We start from the raw sequence: 10,371 nt of genomic DNA on the forward strand, positions 1-10,371 counted from the left end.
CACTGCAACCTCCACCTCCTGGGTTCAAGTGATTCTCCTGCCTCAGCCTCCCAAGTAGCTGGGATTACAGGTGCCTGCCACCATGCCTGGCTAATTTTTGTATTTTTAGTAGAGATGGGGGTTTCACCATGTTGGTCAGGCTGGTCTCAACTCCTGACCTCAGGTGATCCGCCCACCTCAGCCTCCCAAAGTGCTGGGATTACAGGCATGAGCCATCACGCCCAGACCCCAAAATCTTTTAAAACTGAACTTGAGGCTGAGGGCAGTGGCTGATGTCTGTAATCCCAGCATGTTGAAAAGCTGAGGCGGATGGATCACTTAAACCCAGGAGTTCAAGATCAGCCTGGGAAATATGGTGAAACCCTGTCTATATAAAAAATATAAAAGCTAGCTGAGTGTGGTAGTGTGAACCTGTAGTCCCAGCTACTTGGGAGGCTGAGGCAGGAGAATCGCTGGAATCTGGGAGGTGGAGGTTGCAGCAAGCCGAGATGGTGCCACTGCATGCCAGCCTGGGGGTGAGAGTGAGACTCCAAATAAATATTCAACTTGAATGTTTTACCCTTCAGTGTGACTTTCTAAGCTTAAAGCACTCAGGGAAAAGGTATCTTAATATAATTCAGTTTGCCATTTTACATTTATAAAATAATTTCTTAAAAATTTCTGTTCAAGACAGACTTGAAAATAAGTAATTATCTCCAAGTAAACTAAACTTCTAGTACAGTACTATCCAAAAGAACTTTGTATAGTAATAGAAATGTTCTGCATTTGCAGTATGATACGGTAGCCACTACTGACATGGTTACTGAGCACTTGAAATGTGGCTACTACAAACTGATAAACTATGATTTAAATGTTATTTAATTTTAATTAATTTAAATGTAAACAGGTACATATGGCTCGTGGCTACTATACTTGCCAGTGCAGTTCCAGAAGTTCATTCAAATAGCAAAACATTTTTAAACACGAACTTCTACACCAGGCATGGTGGCTCACGCCTATAATCCCAGCACTTTGGGAGGCCGAGGCCGGCGGAACACAAGGTCAAGAGATAAAGACCATCCTGGCCAACATGGTGAGACCCCATCTCTACTAAAATACAAAACTTAGCTGGGCATGGTGGCGCACTCCTGTAGTCCCAGCTACTCAGGAGGCTGAGGCAGGAGGATTGCTAGAATCCAGGAGGCAGAGGTTTCAGTGAGCTGAGATTGCACCACTGCACTGTCCAGCCGGGCGACAGAGTAAGACTCCATCTCAAAAGAAAAAAAGAAAAAGAAAAAAAAAAGTATGAACTTTTAACCATTGTCTTAATCATTGTTCTAGCATTTTTTACATTAAGGCATCAATTAATAACTAAAATTTAAATGCTTTCCAAGCTAAATGAAAAGATTAAAAATATTTGTCATATGTAAATAAAGTGGCAGACAATGCTGACAACAGTGTTACTTGATGGACTATTTTCTTCAGGCTCAAATTCACAAGTTTCTTATCACAGAAAAAAACTGTTCTGGTGAGGTCTAGACTTTGAGATCTTATTAGTTTACAGTTCTTAGCAACTGAATTACTAGTTTCATTTTTGGAAATTAGAAAGTGTATTAAAACTAACATAAATGAAAAAAGTATGATACACATTACTGTGACAGTCCAAATTCTGCTTAAAAAATACAACTATAGGGGAAAAAAATCGGAAGAAAATGACCAATTCTTAACAGTTGTGAGATCATAGGTGATTTTCATTCTCTTCATCTTGTTTTCCTTTTTTTTTTTTTTTTGAGATGGAGTCTCGCTCTATCGCCCATGGAGCACAGTGGCGCAATCTCAGCTCACTGCAACCTCTGCCTCCCGGGTTCAAGCCGATTCTCCTGCACATGAGCCGATTCACCACATGAGGCTGATTTTTGTATTTTTAGTAGAGACGGAATTTCACCATGTTGGCCAGGCTGGTCTCAAACTCCTGACCTCAGGTGATCCACCTGCTTCAACCTCCCAAAGTGCTGGTATTACAGGTGTGAGCCACCGTGCCCAGTTATTTTCATTTTTTCTTGATGCTTTCTATATTTTCCAAGTTTTCCAAAATGAACATTTTAAAAATGTATTAATGTTTAATAATAAAAAGGGGGTTAACATGGATACACACTAAAAAATCAGAATGTATGGAACAGGTCCCAACAGTCACATTTTGAACCAAGCATTTTTGTATTAAGTGTGCTGGGGTGTAGTTGTGAGATCCAACACAAGGTATTACACATCAACTCACTATCTGATCACCAGTGATTCGCTCTGCAAAATGGCAATGTGTTCCACTCTGGTATCATTATTCTTTTGATGTGGCCCTCAGAGAGTTTTCAATTTTTTTATCTTGTTATTTAATATATTCTTCTATAATCTTTCCAAATGAACTCACCCTTAAGCTAAAAAACATAATAGTTCTACCCCAAAATATTAAATTGAAGTGAAACAGATTTTAGTTTACCTGCCTGTCAGATATCCAATTGCGGAGGCAGCATAACAAGCCTACGAAGAAAGAACACTGGGACTTGAGCATATTGGGATCCTTATGGTACATTTATGAGAGCAACTTACTATTAAATTAAGAGAAAAAAACATAATGGTAAACGGATCCTTATAGTAAATTTATGAGAGCAACTTACTATTAAATTAAGAGACAAAAACGTAATGAAAAAGGCAGAATTAAAACACTTCCCATCTTAGTAATAAATGTTCTATGCATAAATTTCAAATAACGGTTAAGGTTATCTAATTTTCAGTTTTTCAGGAAATTTGTTCATATGTATGTTATTCGATACATCCTCTTATGGTTGCTTAAATATTTGCAGGATCAACAGGAATGTCCTATTTTATTAATGATATTGGTAATTTGTTTTCATTCTTTTATTCTTCATCGGTCTCATGAGGAGTTTATCAAATTTATCCATCTTTTCAAAGAACATATTTGTGCCTTTGTTGGTATTTCTCTATTGTTTTCTATTTCATTGATTTCTGTTCTCGTATTTATTATTTCAGTCATTTTGAATTTGATTTGCTTTTCTTTTTCCAGCTGCTTAAAATACAAATTTAGAACACTGGTTTTTAATTTTCTTTACTAATAGATTTGTTTAAAATGATTCCCTCTAAGAACTGCTTTAGTTATAGGTTACAAGTTTGAGATTGCATCTTTTCATTATCATTCTATTCAAAATATTTTCTACTTTCCATTGTGATTTCTTCTTCAATCTACTGGCTAATTAGGATCTGTAGTGATATCTCCTTTTTTATTCCTGACATTGGTAATCTGTTTTCTCTTTTATTCTCAATCAGTCTATCTTGAAGTTTATTCATCTTGTTAATCTTTTCAAATATTTACACAATACCAAAAACTATGTTGCTTAATTTCCAAATGTTTGAGATTCTTCTCAGTGATCTGTTACTGAGTTCCACTTTACTTCCACACGGTCAGGTCACACATACTGCAAGCTTTCAATCCTTGGTAATTTATTGAAATTTCCTTTATGGCCTGCATATGGATAGTTTTTACCTTGTAACTCTACTTCAGCTCATAATCAGGAAGAGAGGGGGCACTAAATTAAATGCACACAAGATAACCTGGGAAAATGCTGAGTGCTCTCTCAAATTCTTCTTCTTAGTTTGTGACATCATTTTTTTCCCCAGTATTATTTCTTCTCATTTCTTTAGAAACAACAATAAATTGTGTATTTCCTAGCCTTCACTCAGCTTTAAATGAAGTAGTATACTGTCTTAAAGAAATCCACATTAAGAACATAAACTTAAAAAAAAACAAAAAGGAAATGTTTATGGATCACAATCTCAACTGTCTCTACTATCATATATCCACTGAGAACCTGCACAAAACGCGTTGCTCTTTTCCTGTGTTGCTATTCTCTACTGGTCCTGTCTCTCTTCCCTTTTGCACATAAGGCCAAATTCACATTAGAAGAATAAGACAACTCCTAAGAAATGCAGGCATGTAAATACCTGCTGCAATAAGAACACTTTATTTAGACACCCAAAAGAATTACCCACTTATGATAGCTAGGTAAGAAATGTTGCTAGGCAATGCAAAACATACAACAACATGTAACAAAAAGTATATTCCTCTGGTAGGAAATGTCAGAAGTTGAGAGGTAACAGTTTTTTTTTTTTTTTGAGATGGAGTTTCGCTCTTGTTGCCCAGGCTGGAGTGCAATGGCGCAATATTGGCTCACAGCAACCTCCACTTCCCAGGTTCAAGCAATTCTACTGCCTCAGCTTCCCGAGTAGCTGGTATTACAAACATGCACCACCACAGCCGGCTAATTTTGTATTTTTAGTAGAAACAGGGTTTCTCTATGTTGGTCAGGCTGGTCTCAAACTCCTGACCTCAGGTGATCCGCCCGCCTCGGCCTCCCAAAGTGCTGAGATTACAGGCATGAGCCACCGCGCCTGGCCGTAACTGGTTTTATGACCATAAAAGATCTGTTCCTCTACTAAACTACCTCCATTCACAGGCAGAGCAGTGTACATGGTACTTAGAGAGCTGACTCTGGAGCCAATCTGTTTTGATTTAAATCCCAGCTTCCCTACTTTCTACTGTGTAATTTTGGCAAGTGGCTCTACATCTCTGTTTCCTCATCCATAAAACGAAAATAATTCAAAGCACTGCTGTGAGGATGAAATCAGTTCATATGTGTAAAACACTCAGAATAGTGCCCACATACAGTAAGCTCTCAAGAACAATGAACTTGCTGACAATCTGCCTACTTGCTGACCAGTTGGTCAGTATGTCTTGATTACTCTATGGATCTAATCAAAGACAATCAAGTCACCCCCAACTACATCTTTCTCTTTAGCACAAACATGCACCTGAATGCCTTCGCCTGTTTTCATGTTCCCTCTGAATCATTCTGTCACTACCCTTAGTTCAGGCACCATTTAAGTTTTCCTCTGACTACCAGAGTCAGGCTGCTTGAGGGACATATCCACTGGGATGTTCCACCAACATCTCAAATGCATGTGTTCAAAACTGAACATCACCTTTCTCCTTCAAACTGGCTCTTCCCTCTATATTCCCAGTCTCAGTCACAGACAGTAAGATCCACACAATCAAGCAAGCCCAAAATCTAGGAATCATGTCCAGAGGAGCCTGCCTCCTCCTTCCTAACTGGTTAATGACTACTTATCCTTCTGGACAGCTCAGACATCATCTCCTGTGGGAAGATGAGCCTGGGTACTCCTTCTCTGGGTTTTATAGCACCCTGGGTATCTCTCTATCAGAGCACTTACCACCTTATAACACAATTGTTTGTGTCTGTCTCCACAGCTTGGCTGTAAGCCCCTTAAAGCCAGGAACTATCATTCATCTCTGTATCCTGCACCCAACACAGCACATGGGACCTAAAGAACCCTCAATTAAGCTTACAGGGGCTGAAATAAAACTTAGAGACAGAGGTCATGCTATGTTGCCCAGGCAGCCTCTAATTCCTGGACTTGAGTAATCCTCCTGCCTCAGCCTCCTAAGTAGCTGGGATTACTGGCATGTACAACCATGCCTGGCATCATCTTTCTGAAATACAAGCCTAATTACATCTCCCACCTGTTTAGAAAAACCTTTAGTCTCCCCCATTGCCTATTGTTAAAAAAAAAAAAGTTCAAATTCTTTTTAGATTCTCCACAACCTAACCTCAACCTACCTACCCGTCTCACAGCTCACCATGCCTTTACCTACCTCGATGGAACCACATGAACTAACATTACCTCTACAGGCAATCTTCTCTGTCCTCAAAGAGAACCAGTCATCCCTTCTGCGCTACTACATCTATTGTGAGAGTTATAATAGGTGAGTTTTTTTCTATAAGTCTTACCCTCACCTTCCAAGACTGATCAACTTGAAGATCAAGACTAAACCTCACTCCTCCTTTATATCCCTCTCCCCTACAGGTTATGTAGCACAATCCTTAGTATACAATACTTAGTCAATAAATGTTTGCTGTGTAAAGAAATCAGTAGCAGATATGTCATCTCTACAAAAAGAGTTAAATATAGGTTCCATTCATAGGTCAATAGCTTCATTTTTTCACACAGATGAAAGAACAGAATGTTGTTCTAACAAAGACAAGTAAAATGTAGAAGCAACAGAAACTCAAGACTTGCTAGTTTTAAGATAAAAAATACAAATCTCAAACTTTGTAGATAAAGAATGTCATTCAATTAATAAATAATACATAATATTAAGCATCCACACCATGTGAAAGCACCAACCATGCCAGGCACTGTAGTGATATAACAAATGAACCACAACTTCTGCCCTCCATGCACTCACGTATGATGGCAAAAGGCACCATTTAGGGCGGCCAGGCAGTTGTTTGGGCAAGAGGAGGCAAGAATCTAAATTAGAAAGCAACAGTGGGAGTGTAGAGCAGGAATACTTAGCCTCAACTGGACTGACAGTATGTGATATCACAGAAGTGGATTCTCGATCTTTTAAGCCAGCACTACTGAGAGAAGGGCAAGGCTGGATTGATGCACTTAAAGTGGATTGACAAAATGTCGTATCTTCCTTATCCTGCTTCCAAATAAGACTCTAAGAAAGGTGGCAGCATGATGTGGTAGAAAGAGCGTCAGGCTAGGATCTGAGACATCTGAGTTTCCATTAAGGCTTTACCACTTGTGATATCCTCCACCCTGCCCCGAACCGATCATACAACAAAGACTTGGCCTTCACTCATTTATCCCACAGGTAACCCCTGAACAACTTGCTTATGTAGGCATCACACTAAGCACTGGGGGTACAGATGTGTCGTGAAGAAATAATATCCCCGCTCTAATGGAGCTTGTAGCCTAATAAGAAAATCAGACTTTACTCATAAACTGTCCCTTCCAATCATGACATACAGTATAGTAGTAACAGCATGGACTCAGACCCAGAATACGTAGGTTCAAATCCTGGCTCTGCTACTACCAGCTGTGTCACCAAAGGCAAGTTTTACTTAACCTGTGTCTTTTCTCAACTGTCAACTAGGTATAACAACAGCTAATATTCAACAGTGACTGATATATGTGTAAAGCAGCAGAAGAGTGGTAAGCGCTATCTGAGTGTTTGCAATGCATACCTACCGCTATTATTGATCATTCCCAGCAACGGATTCAGACACCTGCGTCCATACTCACCGCTTGCTCATTCCTCATCCCGATGTACTTGATGCCTAGCTGCTGGGCAGCAATGGCGATTTCGGTCACTGGGATGCCTACGATTCCAAATATGTACTCCACATCCTGAGGAACGAAGAACAGGAGAGTAATCTCCCATGGCCCCACCACATCGCCACATCCTTCCCTCCCTCCCGGACGCTAAAAGGAAAACCCCCGACTCCCATCGCCCATTTCTACTCGTCTCCGAGACAATATTGCGGTCTCCGCCAGCTTCCGTAGGAGCCTTTCATTCCAGGAAGGTCCGTCGTACTTGCGTTTTCAGGGCCTGGGCGATGACTTTAGCACCAGACACCTGCTCCTCGCTGCGCTCTGCGAAGTTACTGTCCGGCATCTTCCACCGAAAAGCTCTAGGCACTCACGCAGCCGACAAACAAGCGGAGTCACCCAGCAAGGCAAACGCGAAAACGGCCGCACGCCCCCTGTGGGACTGCACCTCTGACGGACAGGAAGGCAACCAACTCTCTTAAATAACGGGAAGGAAGAGGCGGTCTAAATTCGTCCACTCCCCGGGAGAGGTCAGAATGTAAACACGCGCGTTCTCCAATCAGAACTGCGCTCTCTTCCCGGCTCCTCCATTTGCGCGCCAGAGTGCCAGAGGGAGGCGGGACTAGCAGGAGACTGCTGCCTAGGCAAAGCAGGTAAGAAGCCGAACTGTGAGGCCTCTCGCCATTGTCTTGGAGTCGGCCAGCCGGAGCGTTTTCCGGGCCGTAAAGGGAGAGTAGCGCATGCGCATATTCGGGGCAGAAGGCACGCTAAGAGCAGGTGCGGAGGGGGCGCGGAGCGGCGCGGTGTGGAGTGGGCGTGGTGCCGGCGTGCGGCTTAGACCCCGCCCCTGGCCGACCCGGGGGCTGCGGGAGGGCTGCGCAAAGGCTGCCGGGAGCCGGGAAGCGCGGCGCCCCTCTCTGGTTGGGGTTCTTGGCTTTGTTCCTTGCTGCTGTGCTACCGCATTGCGTTTTCTACGCGTTTAGTTACACGCTTTGTGGTTTACGCTCTCATAATCTTGTAGTTTTATAGTCCTTAAATGATTGTAACACACGTTACTAAAATCCAGAAGCAGATGTGTACCCCAGCAAGGGTTAAAATGACGGTGAGAGTTGGTAGATCCAGACCGTGCTTGAGACCCTGAATCCTGTTTCCTACCCACTATTCAGCCATTGGGTCCCAACCGATGAAGTAGAGCACCTTGAAGGTAGCATAGAGCACTGTTTTCTCCAGCCGTTGCTACTAATCCATATTACTCTCCGCTCTTCTCTTTCCAAAGTTAGGAACTATGGCGTTTCATAATTCCAGGTTGGGTCCCTACCTACAACCAGCCCTGCACGTAATAGCCTTTTAAAACATTTTTGTGTGAAAATCGTTTGCAATGTGCAATATCTGAAACTATTGCCTTGGTGTCATTAGACCCTCTGCTCAATGACAATAAACGTAAAATTTCCAATTATAATAAACAGTGGAACTTTAATTTTTTGAGGTTTTGGAGTCATTTTAAGCAAAAAGACCAGTTATAAGTGGACAGTAAAGAGATGAGAGGGGAGTGGGTCATGGGTAGTGAAATGAATGAGAAGCACTGGAAGTGAAAGGATTTCTAAACCCGGACATTGTCAAACTCTAGTCCTGGGTATTTTCAAAAGCTCTTCCCCTCTTTTTCTCAACCCCTCAACCCCACCCCAAGCAGAGGAGAGTGAAGTGGTTGCCTCCCTGCATATGGGGACTGTGTTAGTTCATTTTCATACTGCTATAAAGAAATACCCCAAATTGGGTAATTTATAAAGAAAAAGATTTAATGGTCTCACAGTTCCAAATGGCTGCGGAGGCCTCAAAATCATGGCAGAAGGTGAAGGAGGAGCAAAGGCATGTCTTACATGGTGGCAGGCAAGAGAGCGTGTACAGGGGAACTGCCCTTTATAAAACCATCAGATCTCATGAGACTTACTATCCTAAGAACAGCATGGGAAAAACCCCCTCCCTGTGATTCAGTTACTTCCCACTGGGTCCCTTTCACCACATGTGGGGATTATGGGAGCTATAATTCAAGATGAGTTTTGGGTGAGGACACAGCCAAACCATTCTGCCCCTGGTCCCTCCCAAATACCATATCCTCACATTTCAAAACGAATCATGCCTTCCCAACAGTCCCCCAAAGTCTTAACTCATTTCAGCATTAACTCAAAAGTCCACAGTCCAGAGTCTCATCTGAGACAAGGCAAGTCCCTTCCGTCTATGAGCCTATAAAATCAAAAGCAAGCTAGTTACTTCCTAAATACAATGGGGTACAGGTGTGAGGTAAATATACCTGTTCCAAATGGGAGAAATTGGCCAAAACAAAGGGGCTAAAGGCCCCATGCAAGTCCAAAATCTAGGGCAGTCAAATATTAAAGCTCTATAATGATCTCCTTTGACCTCGTGTCTCACATCCAGATCATACTGATGCAAGAGCTGGGCTCCCACAGCCTTGGGCAGCTCTGCCCCTGTGGCTTTACAGGCTACAACCCCCGCACGCAGCTGCTTTCAAAGGCTGATATTGAGTGCCTGCAACTCTAGGCACATGATGCAAGCAGTCAGTGGATCTACCATTCTGGGGTCTGGAGGATGGTGGCCCTCTTCTCACAGTTCCACTAGGCAGTGCAGCAGTAGGGACTCTGTATGGGGGCTCCCACCCCACATTTCCCTCCCACACTGCCCTAGCAGAGATTCTGTATGAGGGCTCTACCCCTGCAGCATCTACCTGGACATCCAGGCATTTCCATACATCCTCTGAAATCTAGGCAGAGGTTCCCAAACCTCAATTTTTGACTTCTGTGCACCTGCAGGCTCAACACCATGTGGAAGCTGCCAAGGCTTCAGGTTTGCACCCTCTGAAGCCAGGCCTGAGCTGTACATTGACCCCTTTTAGCCATGACTGGCATGGCTGGGATGCAGGACACCAAGTTCCTAGGCTACACACAGCAGGGGGACCCTGGACCTGACCCATGAAACCATTTTTCCTCCTAGGCTTCTGGGCCTGTGATGGGAGGGCCTGCTGTGAAGGTCTCTGACATGCCTTGGAGACATTTTCCCCATTGTCTTGGTGATTAATAGTTGGCTCCTTATTACTTATGCAAATTTCTGCTGCCAGCTTGAATTTCTCCCTAGAAAATGGATTTTTATTTTTTTTATTTTATTTTATTT

General features: G+C 42.6%; 2 protein-coding genes across 8 annotated transcripts in view; one reads left to right on the forward strand and one right to left on the reverse strand.

Annotated features, from left to right (window-relative positions):
• HACL1 (2-hydroxyacyl-CoA lyase 1) overlaps nt 1–8,034 on the reverse strand; it is a 38,994-nt gene extending 30,960 nt beyond the window's left edge. For all 4 annotated transcript variants that reach the window (XM_011933698.1, XM_011933700.1, XM_011933699.1 and 1 more), the window contains exons 1-3: nt 7,454–8,034; nt 7,162–7,266; nt 2,471–2,511 (exon numbers count right to left, since the gene is read on the reverse strand). In XM_011933698.1, the coding sequence (XP_011789088.1) occupies nt 2,471–2,511; nt 7,162–7,266; nt 7,454–7,534 (227 nt within the window). In that variant the 5' untranslated portion in view covers nt 7,535–8,034. The remainder of the gene's footprint in view (nt 1–2,470; nt 2,512–7,161; nt 7,267–7,453) is intronic.
• BTD (biotinidase) overlaps nt 7,423–10,371 on the forward strand; it is a 36,267-nt gene continuing 33,318 nt past the window's right edge. Inside the window, exon 1 of one of the 4 annotated variants that reach the window (XM_011933694.1) lies at nt 7,423–7,841. The gene's annotated coding sequence lies outside the window, so the exon portion shown is untranslated. Of the gene's footprint in view, nt 7,966–8,048; nt 8,393–10,371 lie in introns of those variants that run through there. The other 3 variants (XM_011933693.1, XM_011933692.1, XM_011933695.1) reach the window with 3 other exon arrangements.

Source organism: Colobus angolensis, unplaced genomic scaffold (assembly GCF_000951035.1).
Source record: "Colobus angolensis palliatus isolate OR3802 unplaced genomic scaffold, Cang.pa_1.0 Scaffold129, whole genome shotgun sequence".
NCBI lineage: Eukaryota > Metazoa > Chordata > Mammalia > Primates > Cercopithecidae > Colobus > Colobus angolensis.